The sequence below is a fragment of the Manis javanica genome, chromosome X (genome assembly GCF_040802235.1).
Source record: "Manis javanica isolate MJ-LG chromosome X, MJ_LKY, whole genome shotgun sequence".
NCBI classification, from domain to species: Eukaryota; Metazoa; Chordata; class Mammalia; order Pholidota; family Manidae; genus Manis; species Manis javanica.
The window spans coordinates 97,596,697-97,618,958 of NC_133174.1; the positions used below are offsets into that span (position 1 = coordinate 97,596,697).

At 37.4% G+C, this 22,262-nt stretch overlaps 1 protein-coding gene across 6 annotated transcripts in view; it reads left to right on the top strand.

The window, feature by feature from the left end:
* The window catches only part of LOC108407867 (thyroxine-binding globulin), a 30,509-nt gene extending 20,905 nt beyond the window's left edge, over positions 1-9,604 (top strand). For 4 of the 6 annotated variants that reach the window (XR_012127357.1, XM_073227498.1, XM_073227499.1 and 1 more), the window contains one exon: positions 7,683-9,604. Coding sequence is in view for 2 of the 6 variants with exons in the window: in XM_017677490.3 (XP_017532979.2) it covers positions 7,683-7,688 (6 nt within the window). In the remaining 4 variants the exon portion in view is untranslated. Of the gene's footprint in view, positions 1-4,090; positions 4,146-7,682 lie in introns of all 6 variants that reach the window. The other 2 variants (XR_012127352.1, XM_073227497.1) reach the window with 2 other exon arrangements.
* Positions 9,605-22,262: the final 12,658 nt, after the last annotated feature.

The window sequence follows — 22,262 nt, forward strand, 5'->3', positions numbered from 1 at the left end:
ATCTACACTACATGATGAATATTATGTTTACTAGGCTCTCCCCTATACCAGGTTCCCCCTATAAACCCCTTTACAGTCACTGTCCATCAGCATAGCAAAGTGTTGTAGAATCACTACTTGTCTTCTCTGTGTTATACAGCCCTCCCCTTTCTCCCACCCCCCCCATGCATGCTAATCTTAATACCCCCTTCTTCTTCCCCCCCTTATCCCTCCCTACCCACCCATCCTCCCCAGTCCCTTTCCCTTTGGTACCTGTTAGTCCATTCTTGAGTTCTGTGATTCTGCTGCTGTTTTGTTCCTTCAGTTTTTCCTTTGTTCTTATACTCCACAGATGAGTGAAATCATTTGGTATTTCTCTTTCTCCGCTTGGCTTGTTTCACTGAGCATAATACCCTCCAGCTCCATCCATGTTGCTGCAAATGGTAGGATTTGCCCTTTTCTTATGGCTGAGTAGTATTCCATTGTTTATATGTACCACATCTTCTTTATCCATTCATCTATCAATGGACATTTAGGTTGCTTCCAATTCTTGGCTATTGTAAATAGTGCTGGAATAAACATAGGGGTGCATCTGTCTTTCTCAAACTTGATTGCTGCATTCTTAGGGTAAATTCCTAGGAGTGGAATTCCTGGGTCAAATGGTAAGTCTGTTTTGAGCATTTTGATGAACCTCCATACTGCTTTCCACAATGGTTCAACTAATTTACATTCCCACCAGCAGTGTAGGAGGGTTCCCCTTTCTCCACAGCCTCACCAACATTTGTTGTTGAAATAAAACATTCTTTTAAAAAATATTGTTTATATAGAAAATTCCATGGAATTCACAAAAAAATTTTCTGGAAATAATGTTAGTATAGAAAGGTCATAAACTTCAAGGTTAATATACAAAAAAATCAATTGCTTTCCTAAATACCTGCAATGAACAATTGGGCTCTGAAATTTCAAAATATCATTTATACTAGCACCAAATAAAATGAAATACTTAGGTATAAGTCTAAAAATATATGTGTAGGCTCTATGTGGAAAACTACAAAAAATATGTGTGAGTTCTATGTGGAAAACTACAAAACACTGATGAAAGAAACCAAAAAAAAAAAAAACAGAAAATCCAAATAAACAGAGAGACATTCTGTGTTCATCGATTAGAGGACTTGATATTACCCAAGGTGTCATTCATCTCATCATGATGTATAAATTTGATGAAATTCCCATCAAAATCTCAGCAAGTTGTAGATATCAACAAAGTGACTCAAAGTCTTTTATGGAAATTCAAAATACCTAGAAGAGCCAGCAAAGAGGAATAGGAACAAATTTGGAAGACACAAACTACCCAATTTCAAGATATGCTATAAAGCTACAGTAAACAAGACCATATGGTACTGGCAAAATGATGGATGCATAGTTCAGTTGTGGGATTGATGGGGTTAATACATAATTCAAGTAAGATAGAAATCAAATGTATAAGCACACATGACTTGATTGTTTTTCCCACACACTCTGTTGATGGGTAATCAGGGATTGAGTGATGAGAAACCAAAGCAGTTCTCATGGCTCGGAGCCACCTCCACACAGTTTTAGTATCCTTGAGAAGCATCGCGTCCTTGGGCTAGACTCAAGGCCGGATAATGATGTTTGAGTTCATTGTAAGCTCGTTTATTCAATAAATATGAGAAATGTCTTCTCGGCATTGCTTTTGAGCTGCTACGCCTTGAGCCCCCTGGCTGGTCCTTTCAGGTCTCCTGAAACGCATTGCGTCTCCTCCCTTGTCTGTGGCTTAGAGGCAGGGAGGGGACCGACCTCAGTGGAAGGGAATAGAGAGACCAAAAATAGACCCACGCAAACATAATCAACTGACCTTTGACAAAAAGCAAAGATAATTCTATGGAGCAAGGACAGTCTTTCAACAAATGTTGCTGGAACAACTGGAGGTCTACATGCAAAAATATGAAGTTACACACCAAACTTGCACCTTTCACAAGACTGGACTCAGTGGATCATAGATCTACATCTAAATTTCAAAACTAGACTTCTGAAAGAAATTATTGGAAAAATCTAGGAGACCTTGAGTTTGGTGCTGAGTTGTTGTTAGAACTGACAACAAAATCCATGTAAAAATAAATTGATGACCTGGACTTTAATAATTTAAAAACTTCTGCTCTGCAAAAGGCACCATTAAGAGAATGAAAACACAAGCCACAGACTGGGAAAAATATTTGCACCATCATATCTGATAAAGGACTTAAATCCAAATATACAAAAAATGCTGAAAACACAAAATAAGGAAAGAAGCAACACAACTGAAAATGGGCAAAGATGTAAACAGATACCTTACCAAAGAAAATACACAGATGGCAAATAAGCATATGAAAAGATGTTCAACATCATATGGCATCAGGGAATTGAAAATTAAGGCAATGTCAATACAAACCTATTAGAATGGCTACAACACTGACATCATCAAATGCTGACAAGGTGGTAGATAAGTACTCTCATCATTTATGGTATGCATACAAAATGGTACAGCCACTTTTCAAGGCATTTTGGCAATTTCCTACAAAGGTAAACAGTCTTATGATAGGACATAGCAATTGATCTTCATTGTATTTACTTAACTGATTTGAAAACTTATGTCCACACAAAAACTTACATGTAAGTATTTATAGCCACTGTATTCAGAATTGCCCCAAACCAGAATCAACTAAGATGTCTTTACATAGGTGAATGAATAAACTGTGGTACAACCATACAGTGGAATATAATTGAGTGATAAAAAAAGATGATGAAGCCATGAAAAGACATGATTGAATTTTAAATGCATATCACTAGGTAAAAGAAGCCAGTCTAACAAGGCCACATAGTATTTGATCTCCAGTTATATGACATTCTGGAAAAGGCAAAACTATAGAAACAGTAAAAATATCAGTAATTATCAGGAGTTAAGGAGGAAGGGGAATTGAATAGATACAGTATAGATTTTTCAGGTAGTGAAACTATCCTGTATGATACTGTGATATTAGATATATAACATTCTCCATTTTTCAAAATCCATAGAAATTTACAGCACAAAAACTGAATCTTACAGTACACAAATTTAAAAATCATTTAGAAAGTTGGAGGACCCCATGAAGGAATGCAGACCATGAAAAGAGAACCTAACTGTATTACAAATATATGAAACAACTTTGCTTTAGAGTGTTGGGTGGGAAAGGGGCTGACCTAAGTAATTCTGGAAAAGACTGGAGTTTGTATGATAACAGGTGAAGTGAAATTCATATTAGCATTATACTGTAGGTGATAAAGTTTTTCACCATGGGGGTATGGCTTAACAATTCTGAAACCACTATGCATGTACATTGGAATTGAACAAATAAGTAAATGGGTGGAGGATGGAGGTGAGGAACTAAGTTTCTCATTGTTGGACAAGAAGTTAGAGATCAACAAGGAGAGGAGGCTAGAATGACCCATGTGTTAAAAGACTAGAACTGGACACATCATCATACACTCATGGTTAGCTCAATATTGATACAGATGTTACATACAGAAACTTTTATAGATATGTGTACATACACTGGTTAGTGTACACACACGTTTCCTTGCTTTGTCAGCTGAGAGGGCCTAGAAGCCATAACACTTCAGTAGCAATAAGTGCACTTAGTGCCCAAATCCTGGTTTCTATTACTAGTCTCTAAAAGAGGATCCAGAGCTTCTTGGAGCAATGGATGATTATAGAAATGGGATGGAAAATATACAAGTTGAGCCTCGAGCCTCTTGTAATGCCAGAAAGTAAAGAACTGCTCAAAATAAGCACAATGTTGGGAGTATGTTAATAATACATAGAAGCCAGATGAAACATCTTTCAATGACCAATGCTGGAAAAATTTGAGCAACAGAGTAAGTAAAGTAGTATTTAATTATAACTCAAAGCATAAAATTAATATCCATGAGTTCATACTGATATAAATAAATGATTTAATAAGTAAATACATAGGGGGAGAATAGACAGATAGCCTATGCAGTAGAATTCCAAATAATCTATGTAGATGCTCTGCCCTCAAGAAAGTGGAGCATAAATCTCTGTCCTTAAATGCAGGCTGCACATAGTGACTCCCTTCCAGAGAGTATTGGACGGAAAGAGGAAGAGAAGGGTAAGTTTACAATGGAGAAATCTGATGCAAGTTCCTTTATCCAGGTGTTCAAGGTCAACGTCAACAGTGATGTAAGGTTGATTGTATGATCCTTGATATATGATAAAAATGGTGCTTAAACTCTGTTGTGTTCCTCACAAAGTTCATAACCTTAGTCTAATCATGGCATAAGAAAAATATCAATTGAGAGACAATCTAAATAAATAAATACCTGACCAGTACTCCTGAAAACTATGTCATCAAAAACAAGGAAATCTGAGACACTGTCACAGCTAAGAGGAGCCAAAGAGACATGGTGAATAAACATAATGTGATATCCTGGGTGGGACTCTGGAACAGAAAAAAGACATTAGGAAAAAACTGAGGAAATCTGAATAAATTATGAGTTTGCTAATAATGTTTCAACATTGTTTCAGTAATTGCAATAAATGTACCATACTAGTGTTAGATATTAATAATGGGAGAAATTGGGTGTGCGTGTATGGAAACTATACTATCTTATTCATTTATCAATCCATTTATACTATCTTATCTCTGTAAATCTAAATTATTATAAAAATAAAGTTTATTTTTAAAAATGAACTTTATTGAGGTATGACTTAATTGGATCAATTTAAAAGATATGAATAGACTTAAAATAGGGATTTTTTAAGGTCATTGTAGATTCATATGCAGTTGTAATAATACAGAGAAAATCCATGCCCCCTCTACCCAGATTCCCATAGGGATAATATCTTGCAAAATTATAACACAACATCACAACCAGAATATTAACACTGATATAGCTAAGGTACAGAATAGCTCTATCACCACAAAGATACCTAGGTGAGGGGAGGTAAAGGATGGAGAAGAATGTGGCTACAAAAGGGCAATGGGAATGATCTTGTGTTGATGGAACTGTTTTGTATCTTGACTGCGCCAATGTAAGTATTCCGGTTGGGATATTGCAAGATATCACAAGGTATTACCACTGGAGATAACATGGTAAAATGTACACAGGATCTCCCTATATTATTTCCTGCTGGTATTTTCAATCCACCTTAATCCTATTCTGTGTCTTCTTTCTTCCCATAGAATTTATCATAATCTAACATTCTATATAATTCATATATTTATTATATTTATTTTTTACTTTTGTGCCTAACAGAGTATAATTTTCATGAAAGCCTGAATATTTTTACATTTTGTTCCTGATATTTTCCAAGTGCCCATAACCAAGCCAGGCTATATTACGAGTTCAAAAATATTTGTTTAGTAAAGTGAAGATTATAAACATATCACTGTGTTTCCTGATGGTATGCCCAGTCCTGAAGGGTGTTTCCCTCCAAGAGCTCAAGTCTGAACTGCACGGTGTCTCATATTCCTCTTGTCCTGTTGGCAATGAGTTAGCTCTTCTAATACTGACACAGCTCACCATAGGTCTACCTACAGGCTGCTGTTCCTAGGGTCCCTCCTTTCATGAGTATATTCTTGTGGATTCCTAAGAGTGGTTTCTTAGATGGTCTGCATCTTGAACTAAACCTCTGCTTTTAGTCAGCATTAGCTGCCAAGCACTCTGCCTCTCAAACTTTGTTTGCTACCTATTTGAGAAGAAAATATGGGCGTCTTTAAACCTTGACTCCCAAAGTTTTCAATAAGCCTCAAAGTAATGCACACTTTCTGCTTTCTCAGAATTTATAGCTTCCTCTTTAAGACAACCAAAGAAGCTGTATGCTTGTCCAACTCATGCTCTGGGATCAACTTCCTCGAGTTATAGGGCTACAGATATATCATGTGTTGGAGCTAGGGTACCCTGCCATTGGGATTCTATCTTCTAATATACGAACCCTGCGACAGCTGTACTCTTACTCAGCATCCTACTGTACAAAAAAAAGATGCCTTTTCTTCACTGCTTCCAATTCTTTTCGTAATATTTTGTCTTGAATCAACTCCAATCGGATTTTTATCACTGTAATTCCATTGAAAACATTCTAGTCAATATTGCTTAGGACCTCTTAAGTTACTAAATCCAAGGCTAATTCCCAGTTTTTGTCTTACTTGACCTATTTGTATTTGACATAATTGTGCACTACACCCTCCTGGAAATAATTTTTTGTCTTGACTATTGGGACACTACACATTCACCAGCATCTAGAAGAGAGCATCGCAAATATTAGGCATTCAAGAAAAGTTGGTGAATTTCAAATCATGCTCTGCCTAGACTGCTTTCAAGGTTGTTTTTACCTAGACATGTGTCACACCCTGAATTCATCCATTCTCACCATTGTTATCTTGCTGCCGCTGCACAGACTTGGGTGATTGCTATTGCTGACTGACCCTCTTCACCTAGTTGCTGCTCCTGCCATTTGGGGAAACTTCTCCAATGCTCACTTCATGGATGTCCTGGCTGTTCACATGCCACTGGTCATTTATTTATGGAACGTCAGCACTCCAGAGAACAACTCAAGAGTTTGCCTGAGTCATTATCTGCAACGTGATAGTATACTTTCAACATAATTATTTGTTATAATCACTTCTTGGGCTTAAGATTCTTGGAACCATAAGGAAATCCCTTTTTAGCATATCTTTGTGTTGATTTAGAAAAGCTTATTGTCAATATGCAAGGAACTCTTGTGCTATATAATTTAGTTCTATGCTCACAGCTATTTCTTCTCCAAGGACACAAAGGTGCTTCTTGGGTGCGGGGTCAAGGTGGGTTCAGTCGTCTTGGACTGACTATGCCTTAATGTTGTTAGAATGCCATAAACTGTACCAATATTTATTGTTCTTTAACTTCAATCTCTATTGCACGGTTGACTCATACTGTTAGACTCTACATTCTTCCATGTTGAATTCACTTGCAGTCCCTGCAGTCTCTTCTCTCATGCCTTCCTCATTCAGTTTTTCAGATGTGCATCTATGCAGAGCATGTAAACCTTTAGTGTACAATGTAAAATTCTTTGCTAGGAGGTGAATTGCATCTAATAAGGGCCTTTGTGAAGGAAGACATTGCTGAGGTCTAGTCGACACAGACTCAGTCTTCTCCATGTATCTGTCAGATATGTCTAAGAAGATATCTATATGACAAAGTGAAAGAAGGTCTGATTTCATGGAGTAAGGGTGTTTTTATCTCAGGAAGTTTGTGTCCCGCAGTATCAAAGAAAAATGAACCTTTGAGTATCTCCTCGGCTGTATTTTGGGAAACATCATTGGGAAAAAGGCACCATAGGCTTGAATCTGGAGCCTCTCTGGGAAAGCAGTGTTCTGGCACAATCAGTAGGGTCTGAGGCCTGCCTGCATTCCTGGCCTTTAGTTCTCCATTTGAAAAACACTTTATCCTTATGATAGTTGGGATTAGGATCTGCTGCCAGGGACTAAGAAAGTCAAAATGGCAGTTTTGAATACTTGAGAAATACTTGAGAAATGTATTTCTCTCATGTAAAAGTCTGGAGTTTCACACTTCAGAGGTGATACGGCAGCTCTCATCAATGAAATCCTTGAGAACTTAAGCTCCTCTAGCTCACTCTCCACCTTGCTGATCGTGGCTCTCATCCTTAGGTCTGAAGCATCAACTGCATTCCAGGCAGCAGGACAGAGGAAAGGATGAAGAAAAAGCCACAAAGTACAAACTTCAGCACTTTTATAAAGAAGGTTGTTGGAAGTGATCACATGACAATTCTACTTTCACCTCACTGGCTAGAACTTAATCGCATATCATAAGTGGGGAGGCTCAGAAATTTCTTCTTTATTACGGGAAGCTACATTTCCAGCTAAAAATACTGATACTTGGCTGGCTGATTGAATCTAAGAGCCATACCAAGCTTGAAAAGACTGGGTATTAGGATCTGTCTGCCACAAATCTTCTCAGTTAGGCTCCCTTTCGGTTACAAATATGTGTAGCACACTTAGTATTTATAGGTGTGTGTGTGTGTGTGTGTGTGTGTGTGTGTGTGTGTATTGTAGTGGTAGTCTTTATAGGAAAGGTGGCACGAAATGTGACAGTGGTTAAAAATATGGACTTGGTTCTGATTAATTTTGCTGTGAATCTAAAGTTACTCTAAAAAATAAAGCATATTAAAAAAAACAAGAACGAGTCAGCAGACCTCATATAAACACTGATTTTTCCACGTGCAAGCTCTGTCTATACCTTGTACAAGTTATTTCACCTCCCTGAACCTCAGTTTACCATTTGTGAAGCAGAAATAACACCAACTCTTCAGATTACTGCAATTTTAATCAATTATATATATATATATAAATTGTTTAAGCATGGTATTCAATACAAAGTTCAATAAATTGAAGCTTGTATTATTTTGTTATTTATATATACATATAATTATTCATACAAAAACTTACCCATATATCTGCATGGGAGCTGTTAAAACAAGAGTTTCAAAATTGTTGTGGTATTGTATATCAATTTTCAAAGAGATGGTGTGGGTTTCTGGAATGGCCCTAAAGTCAGGAGAGCTGACAACCTTGGGAAATTCACTTACTATTTTCCCTCCCTCCCTCCCTCCCTTCCTTCTCTCTGTCTCTCCCACTCTCTCTGTCTTTGTATTGTGGTATTAAGGATCATGAAAGATAATAGGAATGCAGGTATAGAGTACCTCCTTAGCATCCTTGGCCTCTATACATTACATGTTAGTAGCATCCACCTCACTCATTTGTGAAAATGAAAATGGTCTCTAAATATTGCCAAATGTCACCTAGGGGGTAAAATTGCCCCCAGTTGAGAACCACTACTCTAGGCAATAAGGTATTTTTAAAAAATGAATGATAGAGTTATCAATTTATAATGTGAACCACTTACAAAAATCATACTAAATATGACATAAACTTAAGGCATTTTTCCTTTCTAGTCTCCTGGTGTGTAAAGTTATGTCTTCCAGTAATCACAGATGTATAGTGGAATGCCAAATGAAATGCCGGAAGTTGGAATTGTCTTTTTCTTTCTTTCTTTTTTACTTTTTATTCCCATGACTATTTTATAACTGAACGTTTGCACCTTTTTATCCTCTTCACCTATTTCACCCACCCCTCAGTCCCCCTCTCCTATGGCAGCCACTAGTTTGTTCTCTGTGTTTATGTGTCTATTTCTTTTTCTTTGTTCATTTGTTTTATTTTTTAGATTCAAAATATAAGTGAAATCATATGGTATTTCTTTCTCTGTCTTTTTTCACTTAGCATAATACCCTCTAGGTCCATCTGTGTTATTGCAAATAGCAACATTTCATTCTTTCTTATGAATGAGTGATATTCCATTGTGTATATATACCACATCTTCTTTATCCATTCATCTATTGATGAACACAGGTTGCTTCCATATCTTGGCTATTTTAAATAAATCTGAAATAAACATAAGAGTGCATATGTCTTTTCAAGTTAGTGATATTTGTTTTTTGGGTAAAATCCCAAATGTAGAATTCCTGGGTTCAGGATGCTGGAATTATAAATAAAAAAGGCAACATTCTGTAATACTGAAATTGTTATATGTTCTGCAAAATTCCAATTGTTTTAAATAATCTTGTATGAACTGAAATAATGAAACTGAATGTCATTTATGTGTCCCATCCCTAGGCCTTCTTTTTTAAAAAAATTACTTAAGTATAGTCAACATATAATATATTAGTTTCAGGTGTACAACATAGCAATTCGACACTTATACACATCACAAAATGCTCACCACTAGTGTAGTTGCCATCTGTCGCCATACAAGTTATTACAAACTTTCAGTTATAAAATAAATAAGTCATGGGGATGAAAAGTATAGCATAGGGAATATAGCCCCTAGGCCTTGTAAGTGACCCCATCTCGCCTTTCAACATCTTAGCTTCTGAATACTCATTTTAAGCAAGGGAGGAAATTTTGGGAGGAAGATACTCCTGAATTTTTGTCATTATTCTTGGGGAACTCCCAAGAACATCATCATATCTATTTTCATAAAATAATTGAATTTATGCCTTACGTTTCTCATACTTGAGCCTATAGCCCCACTTAGTGGCTAGTATGGTTCATAGGAAAAGCAAATTTAAGAGCAGTTTTCCTAAATCTAGTAGGAAAACAGATGCTATTTCTATTTTCTGATTTTGTTAAAACGCTTTCTTCATCAAGTACAGCAGAACTATAATCCAAATACCAAACAGTTGTAGTTTCATCTCAGGGAAAAATCATATTCCCCCTTGATAGATATTACTTACATTAGAGGCCTAAGCTCAAGTGTTTAGGTGAGGGGATTGTTGTCTTTCTCATGCTAAGCAGCAATTAGACCAAAGTAGAGGAGTCAAGGGCAAAGAATAGCTAGTAATAGGATACAGAAGCTTTGCAGTGAGGAGGGTGATGGTGACACCAAGACACGCCACGCAGAGTTTATAAAAATATATTTTGAGGGGAGAGGGCTTTATTATTTTATAATTAAAGTAATACATGCACATTAGAAACAATTCGGAAAATTGTGAAGAATAAGGCGTACCTCTATGTAGATACTTACTTTTCATATTTTGGAGTGTGTGAGGGGGTGTGTGTGTGTGTGTGTACGTGCAAGCTCCACAGCTCCATGTTTTTCTGTCCGAGATCAATAGATAAAATTACACTGAAATTCATTTTAATTACAATTAAGGAACACAATATTCATTATTTATTTGATGATTTTTTTATAGTTGAAAAATAATAAGTGAGGATAACCAAACATTCTAAGAGAACACAGGGATAAAAAATGAAAAATAGATATTTCACCCACTCAAACACCATTTTTTTCCTCAGATGCAATATTTGTTAGTGTTATTTTGTAATACAATAGACAATATAAATACTATAATTTTTAAATTATACTATATACATATTTGCCCCTTGCATTGCCCCTTTAATGAATCTGAGAGATTTTTACATACGGCCCGCATAGATATGTTCTGTTTTTGTTAATGGCGTATTTTCTGCTGTATGGAGTTACCATACTTTATCGACTGGAGATTCAGTGGTTTTCTCCCTAGAACAGTGCTTTATTATAACCAATTTTGAAACAAACATCTATGTACAGATACTTATGTGCATGTGTGAGTACATCTCTAGTTTATATTTCTAGAAGTAAAATTGCTGGATCAAAGGGAATGTGTGCGCTGAAAGCTACTGTCAAATTGCCTTGCAAAGAGATTGCAACAATAGTGCATACAAGTGGCATAGTATCAAAATCTTTAAACTTTGCTATCTTACAGATAAAAAATGATATTTTGGTTTTCTTTGGGTAAATTCCCAGTAGAAGAATTGTTGGGTCCTATGGTAAGTGTATTTTTAGCTCTTTGATGTAGTGATGGGGTAAGGACACTTACTGCGGTGAGCATTTAGCAATGTATAGAATTATCAAACCACTATGTTGTACACCTGAAACCAATAAAACATCGTCCATCAACTACATTCGAATATAAATAAATAAATAAATATGATTAGCTCAACCAAAAAAGGTGGATTATGGGAATTGGAGGAGCTGATGCATTTAATTGCAAAATTAAGTAAGTTCAACATTAAAAAGTGGTATCTTTGTTCTCATTTCTATTTCTTTCATTGTAAGTGGGTCAAACATATTTTTAATAAGTTTTAAGTTATTCATATTTCTTTTGATGATCATATTATTCATGTCTTTAGCCTATTTTTAACCTATTGGGTTTGTCTTAGTTTGGCTTCTTCTGAAAGTAGAACTTGATACAAGGACTTGGGTTCAGATAGTTTATTTGAGAGATAATCTCAGAAAGCAGGAGTCGGAGAGCTGGTAGAGTGGGACAGAAAGGGAAAAGTGTGGGATTAATGGGCTTAATATATAAATCAAGTAATATAGAAATCAAATGTATGAAGATATGTGACTTGATTGTCTCTCCTACGACCTCTGATGTTTGGTCAAGGACAGAGTGATCAAAGCCATAAAAAGTTCTTACAGCTCATGACCGCCCTCACATGGTTTTGGTGTCCTTGAGGAGTGTCCCACCCTTGGGCTGGACTCAAGGATAGATAATGATCATGTGCTGAACCCCCTACTCAGATTTCTTCAGATGTTCATTTACTCAATAAATATGAGGAGTGCCTTCTTGGCATCACTCTTGAGCTGTTACGCCTTGAGTTCCCTGGCAGGTCCGTTCATGTCTTTGATATCTCATCACTTCACCTCCTTAATCTGAGGGTCGGAGACAGGGAGGAGGCCGACAGAAAAGAAGGCAATAAAAGGATGCATGATGCATTGGTTAGGTCACTTAACGTCTTAGGGACAAGGTGGAGCAGACTCACTTCTCCCTGACTCTTCCCATGAGGTACAACTATAAACTCTGAATTTGCAATGCACGTGGCAATCAAGGGCGAACTCTGAAAGTTCACCCTTTCAGAGTGGTTTGGGACTCCCAGGACTAGAGAAACAATGCAGGGGTAAGGTTTGTGGTTTTTTTTTAAAGTTTTTCTAACCCCCAAGTGAGTAACAAGGTAGCCCAGATAGGCTCATTTTTCCCCCGGATCTAATGAGAGCTCCTATGACAATACCAGACAAGCCCAACCCCCACCAGAAAAAGAGATTTATTGGGAGCCTCATGAGGAATAAGTAGTCAAGGGAGGCACTCTCCTTCCCCACTGGACTGGACACCCCAATCCCACACAGGTAGATACTGGGGCAACTTTGGTAACACCTGCAAGAGGGGCTCCATCACAGCAGTCAGCTCATCCTAGAAATCTTTGTCTCCATTGGCATAAGACTCCCCTTCCCCACCCGGAGATACTAGGGCATTAGTAGAGGAATTCCTACAACAATAAGTGCCAAGCCAGAGAAGTACTCACCATCATCCACAGACAGAGGAAAACATGCCAGAACAAACCACTGCCAGAGAAGCCTCTTTGGCTCAATAGCCTGAGACTCCCCTTCCCCACTTAGAAACACCAGGCACCCAGGCCTAGGGAAACATCTTCTGCCACACTGGCAATTACCTGTGGGAGCTTCAGCAGCACCAAATAAACCAGGCAGACAAAATGATACTGCAAAGCCTCTGAAAATAATAAAGTGTCTTTGTAACCACAGACCACAAAAGTAGACAAGGACCTGGGTGCTAAAGCTAGGCAGGGTGCCTGCCTGCTCAGATAAAAAAATGTAAATGGGAGTATTTAACATAATCAATAAAATATGGAGGAAACAACATAAATCTGTCTTACCAACAACTCGGGAAATTAAAACTTGAATAAGAAAAGATAATCAAAAGATAGTAAGTCAAATGTTGGAATCATCTGGACAATAGCACCACAGTAGCAAAACACATCTTTTGTATTTGTCTCCCTCTGCATAACTTTGGCATCCACCTGTGAGCAAAGTTGCCTCTGTGGGTGTGGTGGGATTCAACACCACACGCCAAGGGACCTGGGAGGATTCTCATCCACTTGTGCATTAATAGGCAAACAGACCTTCACACGGGTTGCAGTGAGCCGGCTCCAGTCCCTCTTGGCTGTGGTCTGGGAGCACACGGAGAACACTGACTTGGGAAGACAGCTATGTGTGAGAGCCTTTGTGGAAGTTTAGATTTCCAGAGGAGAAATTCCCTCACTCCCTTGGAGCAAAACAAAAAGAAAAACAAAGACAAAACATTAACACTGAGTTTGGACACAGTGAAACACGTAAGAGAAAAAGCTTGACTTTTCTAGTATCACTCTTACCTCAAGACAGCACAGCTTAGGGTTAAATGAATCTGACCATGATTTCTCTCACGGGAGAAAGGGAGAATGGGTGGGTGAACACCTGGTTTCCCCAGCTGTGTGGAACACTGCCAGAGACTCATTTCTCTCTCAGGGCATCGAGAGTATTAACTTGGGAGCTCTGTCACTGGGGCGGGGGTGGGTAGGAGCAGACCTGGGGAGCAGCGTATGAGTGATTCCTCGAGCGAATTAAAGGGATACAACTCCTGCTGACTGCATTCTGGACTTCATCAGTCCACGCACTTCAGGGAAAATCTCACCTGCCGATCTCCCGGACCGGCCCACAGGCATTCATTCCCAGGGCACTGCATACTCAATCCAAACCTTCCCCAACTCTGCGGCTGGCTCCCTGTCAGTGGCAATGAGAGCAAGATTTGGAAGACTAGGGAACATGAACAGAAAGCAAGCCAGGGTCTGCAGGCAAGGGAGAAAGTATAAAATTGAGCTGTACTGCCACCTTCAAGTAAACAAGAGAGGCTATCAGCAGTTGGCCTGCTGAGTTGTATGAAGAACCCATGAGAAAAAGTTGTCTCAGTGCCAAAACATTGTTGATACGTTAATAAAAAAAAGACTGGGTAGAACTGCCATTGTATTAAACAATGTAAAGGTCATTGATGAGTTTGACAAGAGCTCATTTCTCCCCTGAGAAGAGCTCTTTAGCTCTTTCCATGGAATGGTAGGGATGAAAGTCTGATTAGAATTCATATAAAACTGAGTTGGGAAAGAACTATAGAAAATCTATTTGATACATGGGTGGACAAGATGATCAGAAACATTGTTTTTATTTTCTCAGTCAAGTAGGAATGCAGGTCATTAGGTGAGGATGAAAATAAAGGAAGAACTTTTAGAGGATTAAAGACAGAAGACAAAATATGAATTTTTCATCTTCTTAGGTGTGAGTAGGAAGAGTGAGCAGACTAAGAAAATGTATAAGTTACTGGGTGGCACTGGCAGCCTACTGGTGGTTTTCAGTTATGAATTAGTAATGAGACCAGTGAAGCACAGTTGTGTATTTTCAGTAGCCACAATTAGCTGCCCTGACATGTGTGTGGAGAAGATGAAGAGTTCAATTCAAGGAAATTGGTGATTTTGCCAAGTGAAAGAAAGGAAATGGAGTTAAGGGTCCATGCAAAGGATTGATTATGTTGACACACCATAAAATCTTAGCTGAGTAAGTAAGGGACTGAGAAAGTTTCTGGGTAAGGGTAAAGGGCAGTCAAAAGGTGTTAAGATCAATGGATTGTGGGTCCATATGAGGTCAAAGAAATTTTGAAGTCCAGTGATAGAGGAAGTCAACTGGAAATACGAAGGTGGTGGTCTGAGAGCGGAATAACTGAAATGGAGCTTATGAAAAAGTACAGTTAATGGTAATGATATAGACTAGAGAGTATTACTGTGGGAATTGGTGGCTGAGATAATGTCGTCAAATTTATTGGTTTAGGAAGGTATGGATAACAGGTGGAAGGATATTGACAGAATCATTTAAGTAGATATTAACTTCATCAAGAATTAGAAGTAGAGGTGGACGAAATGAGAGCCAGCCAGTATTAAAGTTTTTAAGGAATGAGGAGGAATGATGTCAGGGTCTATACATGACGGTAACAAGGACAATTAAAGGCTAGTGTAGTCTGATACCAAGAGATTCAAAGGTGGAGGCTATCAAGGGAAAAAGAGGGGCAATGATTTAGATGGGACAGTTGTCTGGAAGGAGCAAAAGGACACCCAGGAGAGAATCAGGGTACTTAGGACAGGATTCTTACAGGGCAATTAGAAATGACTAGGAGTTTCTGGACTTCATCATCATAGTAATAATAGTGCCTCATTTTTTTTTACATTTTCATTTCTTTGATGACCTTAAACTGGATTTTTTTTTTCATATGTAGGGGACTGAATAACTAATTGTCTTCTTAATTTGTTCTCACTGAGTTTCTTCTCTCCAAGTTTATGGAAGGTTCCTTTGTCTTGGGCAGATACAGATTGTCTCTTAAACCTAAATTTTCTTGGATTTTCTTAAAACCTAAGTTCTTTGATACAACTATGTTATGTCATTCTCACAAAGGGAAGGGAAAGAGGTAGTTACATTTTATATAGGATGAGGCAGGGCCAGAAGTACAAAAGCTTAGAGGGAGAAAGAGGTTCACTTGGAAGAGGAAACATTATGAGGAACTGTGGTTACTAAAGCAGGAGGGACCCATGTCCACCCAGCACCCAAGGAGGGAGTGTCACCACAGTGGACATGACTCTAGGTATCTGGGATTCTTGTTTTGACAATGATTTCCATAGCCGCACATGACACAGAAGTGTCAGGGTCACTGTAAGAGATTAGGTGAGCAAGAAGCGTATCGATGTTGAATAGCCTAGATTGTAGACCAGTGGGGTAACCCATGAATTTTCTGATCTTTGTACAATGGTAATAGATGAGTGAAGGTCTAAATGACGATTAAGATTAAGTTTCCTCTCAAACTGGTGGGATAAGAGTCGGAGTTCAAAAAATGATTTTTTGTTTGTTTTGGTTTGGTTTTTGCACACTCAGGTTTGTGAAGTAAAACTCATGCTTTTTACAGTCAAATGAAGTGCCTGTTTTCCAAGCCTATCACATAATATTAATTTTACTTACAGAGATTTTCAGTTTTGTTTTGCTTTGAACTTCCTTATATTCATTTCTATCTTGACTTGTGAGATGCAACTTTGCAGTATTGTACGCTTGCTTGTAGACTTTTGGAAAGATGGTCCCATTTAGCATGAATTTTAATGGCTACCTGTCCACCTGCTAGTCAGACACAATCTTTAAGCTACTAAAAAACTACATTCAGCGACTGCCTGGAACTTGATTCATCTGTTCACAGGAATATAATTTAAAGTTTGTGGATCAAAATATATATCAACAATCTTTGATGATCCCTTAAATTTGTCTCAGGATGGTACAACATATGGTCAATTTAGTGAAAAATAATCACTTTCAAACCAAATATTTGTACAAAATTGCCAGTTGAGTGGCTTGCTTTTGGGCTGTTTTTATGTTATTAAACAATCTGTCATTACTCACGAACCTTGGGTAATTACTAAAGGAGCATAGACGTTCCTTATGTGTTGCTTTTAAAAGGAAACAAAACTTAAAAACACACCATTATAATTTTTTTGTTTTATTTCAGGTTAGTAGGTAAAATCATTTGAAATTATCCAGAACAGGTCATTACCTTTTGGTCACTAGAACACAGATAGTACTTTGATGAAACAAAAGGATTTGTGATTTTTAATTTTAAGCTGTTTTAAATTAAATAGCACTAATGACAAGGCAATAAAGGCCTATTTCTTCCTTTCAACTAAGGTTTCCATTGAGCCTTTGCTTTATGTTAAACACGAAACGAGGCAGTGTGACGTGGTGTGGTAAAGCTGTAAGAAAAAGTTAATCCTGAACCTGATTTTGTATTCATTTATGAAGTAGGCTGTGGGCTAGGTTCTGAAAATATAGAGCTGTATAGAATCAATTTTATTCCCTCAGGAACTATTCTTTTTGAATCAATTGACGTGGTTATGAACAACATAGAACGTGACATGTGACAATGTTTTCTGAAACGTGTCTCTATTCAATTTTTGAAGTTAAAGAGTAGCCACGCTCAATGGTTTTATTACCTTCAGGAACCTGAGTATCCTTAAGTGAGGGCAAATGGCCCTATAAATAAGAAGTGCTATTATATTAGATATCACAGTGCTGGAAAAAGATTCAGTTAATAGACCTGCAGTATTGGGAGTCTGTAAACCCACTGGTCCCTTGTCCCTTTGACAGTGATAATGTTACTAAAAGCAATTTCCTCTCATGACCTACCCTGTCCCTATGCTTTGGTAAAGGGTCTCTAGGATAATGCCCTCTCTCTCAACCTCGAGGCATCACTCTGCCCGATCTAATTCCAATCTGTGGTGATATTTTTTAACTTTGGCTCAGAACACTGTCCCTTAAGGCAGCTGAGGTCTGGGGCCTGTGTATCAAACTGAATGAGTCAGTTTGATTGTAATGAAGCACTTTGAATTTAGCCTGGACAAGCCTATTGTGTCCAGGTAACACAACTCCTGAATGCCTGGCTACAACTGACAAATTAGTACCACACCCACCTGGCCCTAATGGGAAAGTCTGATAAACATCTCTCCAGAATGTTCTGAGACAATAGGATAGTCATGGGACCATGCGTCTAATGCTTCTGTGACCTGCTGGGAGAAGTGCTATTCCTTTTCTTTTCTTCAATTCCTCCCAAATGAAGGCCTCACCTTCCTTGACAACCTGCTCTGTTTATTCCATTTTCCACCATCAACAGGCACTAACCCCATTCTTGAATGCTAAGAAATGATGCATCTTTAGTCCTCCTTTGGATAAGCCTCCTCCTCTTTCTTCACTGGACTTCAAGATACTGGGGTGGGATCAGAAGGAAGTCAGCATTTAAACTTTCTTGGCTTATACCCATACCGTGTGAGTCTGTGTGTCTGTGTAAAGTCCCACAGATTTAGGGGAAAATTAATCAGTTTCAAACTCCAGCATTGTACCCAGAAATATTCTAATCAGATCGATATACCCCTCCTTAGCTAGAATTCCTAATGGAACAACAAATAGGCAGAACTCCTAACACCTTCCAATCAGGGCATCAACTACATACCTTAAAGAAGTGGGTATTTCCTGAATGAGTCCTAATTCTAACATCAGACAAGTAGATCTCAAATAATGACATCAGCCAATAATTTTAAAATATTTATTTTTAGAGGTTGAACAATAGTTCATTGCAGACTTTCTGATGAAACAATCAGCAGTCTCAAAGATTACTTCAGTAATTTTTAAAGTTAGAGCACAGATTGAGTACAAATTGATTTAAACAGGCACGTTTTTTAAAAGAATTGAAGAGTACTTAAAAGATCCCATTGAATACATGTGGCATTATTCCCAGTTTCATGTATACTGTATCAATTAAATGAGTCCTGACGGAAAACAGTTGGTGATTAATTTATCTAGAAACTGGTAGCACTGAAAATGTTAAAATTCATGCATTCTAATGTTGTGTGTTCATGTGCGATTTCTGCTTTGCTTATTTTACCATCTTAATGCTGATTCTTTCTTACTGTTTCCACTGAGGATCTTCAGCAGACCTACTCACTCAGAGCTTTTCTTGTCAGCCTTTTTCATACCTTGTTTTCTAGTTTTCAAATATTTCCAACAATGTGTTTTATTTTGGAAAAGGGCTTTGGTGAAAAAACTGAAGTACACTGACATCAAACTGTACTCTATTCCAAAGCTACTTACAACCTGCCAGAACTTTCATTGCTTCAAATCACCAGGCTAGGGAAATTGGCTAGTCAGGAGTCCTCCTCTACACTTCAGTGATAGGCCAGGTGCTGCTGCTACAAGGCGATGTGTAGATAAAATATCTTTTGTCTATTACTGTGCACTAACTGAAATTTAATTGGCTGTTCACTTTTTTCTTTCAGCTAGAAAAGTGTGTACAAATTCCATATGGAATGACATCTAAATCCGAAATATTCATTACCTCCAAACCACTTTAAATATTTTTAGTTCTTTCAGTCCTTTAGCTACCCAACATTCCAATCTCCCTTCTTAATATGGGCCCAGCTTCCTGTCTTCAATAACACCTTATCCTTTCAAGCTCAGTTACACATTGGCAATGTCTCTTGCTTGTTTACTTTGGAACATCCCTATAGATTCAGTTCACTACTATCTACATTTACTAGAACAACAGCCACAGGGTACAATGGGAGTTGGCTTACTAAAATAGTTTACTGTCTTACTGCCTTAAAAATATGATTTTAAGATAAAACTTATTTTGTACCTTAACTCTGAGTTAATATTATGAAGAAAAAAAGTGAATTCTTAAAAGACGTGATTCTACTACACTATTTAAGTGAGAAATTTTTCTGAAATTGAAACATAGCAAGCTCCATTTGCTCAGCAATGAGGTACTTGCACAGAGTTCCCCATGGCCTTTTTGGTGTACGACTTTATAATAATCAAGACTACTTCTAAGGAAATAATTTGACAAAAAAAGTTTGTTTTCTCTTTAAACTACTACATTTAAAAAGTCATTTGAGTTGTAAACTCTCAGGATAAGCCAGCTGTAGGGTCACATTATTTTGTCACAGTAAAAGAAATGTGAATCACATTTACTTCTTCAGTTCATGGATTCAGGTTCTCCTAAGTGCTCATTATTGAGCTACTACACTCTTGATATAAGTTGTTAGGAAAATCCAAGTCGCCATTCCTGGCACCAGGGTGCTAAGAAATATTGTGCTATCATGAAATCACACAAAATTAGCTGCTTTTTTATTCTGGTTAGCCAAGTAGTTTGAAAACTATTATCCCACCAGCACTGTCTTCAGATTTTTAGAAGCAGAGCTAAGAGCTAGAGGATTATACTGAGGTATACTTCGTGGTAGTTCTGTGCTTCTCTGTTGCCCCAGAACTAACCATGGTATTGAAGATGGACTTGCAGAAATTATGCTTTTCACCAGGTAACAGTTACCACTGGTGACCAAACACCACCTATCCATGGCGTCTATAATACACTGGGGCGGTGGACTAGCATGATGTTCACTACTCTCAATTTGTAGACTTGGGTGTTTGATGAAAGTTGCATTTATTTTCAAAATCTTTTCCTTTTTTTTTTTAACCTATACTGTTAAGTCTCTATAAGTGGACTTATCACTTTTACATTCTGATTTTACAGAAATAGAAACACGAAAATCACAAGTATTAACAACCGAAGGATTTTTGTTGTTACATTTTGTTGTTTTTGCTTAATAACCGGAGGAAAAAATTTTATATAGTTTAATCTGGGATTGAGAAAATACTTAATGCCATCTGATGGTCACATTGCTGACCAGATAAGAATTTTGATAAGTCAACTAATCTGTCCTTAAGAGTAGACTTTGACACCTATTTTAAAGTATTTAAAAAAACAAGAAATGAAACAACTCATTCTACAGTACATGTGTATAGGAGTTCAGTCCTGTATTTTTAGGCTTGCAAGTATATTATTTGGTGGTTTTTAAAAACAGCTATTGCACATCTTTGGAGGTTCTGAGGAAAATCAAGCATCTGAGGCTTTTTTATTTCTTCTTCTCAGGAGAAAACCAGCTTAACATGGGATGAAAATAACAAAACTGGTCTCTGACTGTGAGCTTAACTGTCATGGAGCGGTGAGGAAATGGGTGGCCTTTTCCCCTTTATCACTGTAGTTTTTTCCAAGCATGCAGGTTGTTCAGCCTTAGTCTAGCTTATAGCATAGATTATTATTTTCATTCCATAATCTAACCTTTGGTTCTTTATATGAGTGTGAATTCACATGTGATTTGTTGTTATTTTTATTTTTTCTGAAAAGCTTCATTCAGGGCAAATTCTTTTGAAAGCTTCTTGGAATCTAACTCTTGCGGGTTTCTTTACTCCATGTTGTAAAATCTGAATATAGATACTGTCCAAACTGTCCAAAGAGTAACATTTCAATTCACAGTAACAAAAGTTACGAAGTTTGTGCAAAAGACGTTGTACACCATTGGAGTACATAGAGCTTGCTATAGTTAATTTTATATATAAAGCTGCATTTATCATTAAAACTATTGTGTGCTACATTAAAAGTAAAGAATCTGATTTAATTTTTCCCTAACAATAAAACTGAATGCTCATTTAATCTCAGAAATTTTAAGATGCAAATTGTGTGCTTATGAAGTTTGTAAATGTTGTAATAAATCATCGGAACCTTTCAAACACCATAATTGCTCTGGAGCTCTTCAAGTTTTCCAAGGGTCATAAAATACCCGGCTGTGGCGATTGCGTAGGGTAGAGGTACAGAACAGCTTTAAAAAGAGAGAAAGAGAAACCATCAGTAAGCGTTCAATAAACTGTAGCCTGATATTTGATAGATATAATTTCAATGAATACTCATCAATCAATTAAAAATCAAGACAGACACACTGTTTTTCAGAACAGGGTTTTCTCAAATGAAAGAAAAGAATTTTAATAAATATGGAGTCTAAATTATGTAATAAAAAAACTTTTACCATGTTCTATATAGTTGTTCTTCATATAGTTTAAGTAAAATTAGGCTTTTGTTGGTGGCATTCATTTGCTGAACTTCTTCACTGGCTTTGCTTAACAAATCCTCTTTGCTTTTTAAAGAGATTTAATCTACTTCTACTCAAGTTGGCTTTCCCTTTGCTTTTAGTATAAAGTGATTGGATTATTTGGTAGCGTTCATCATTGTTGCTAGTGTTTAAGTGATCACTGAAATTTGCTACTTGGTGCAGTTTTCTATTTCAGTACAATGGCTGACATCAGTAGATTGATATGAGTTAAACCAACTGGCTTCAAGAGGAACATGTCGTGTAAGTAGTGTCTGTACCACAAAGAAATTTAGAACAGAACATGAACATAAA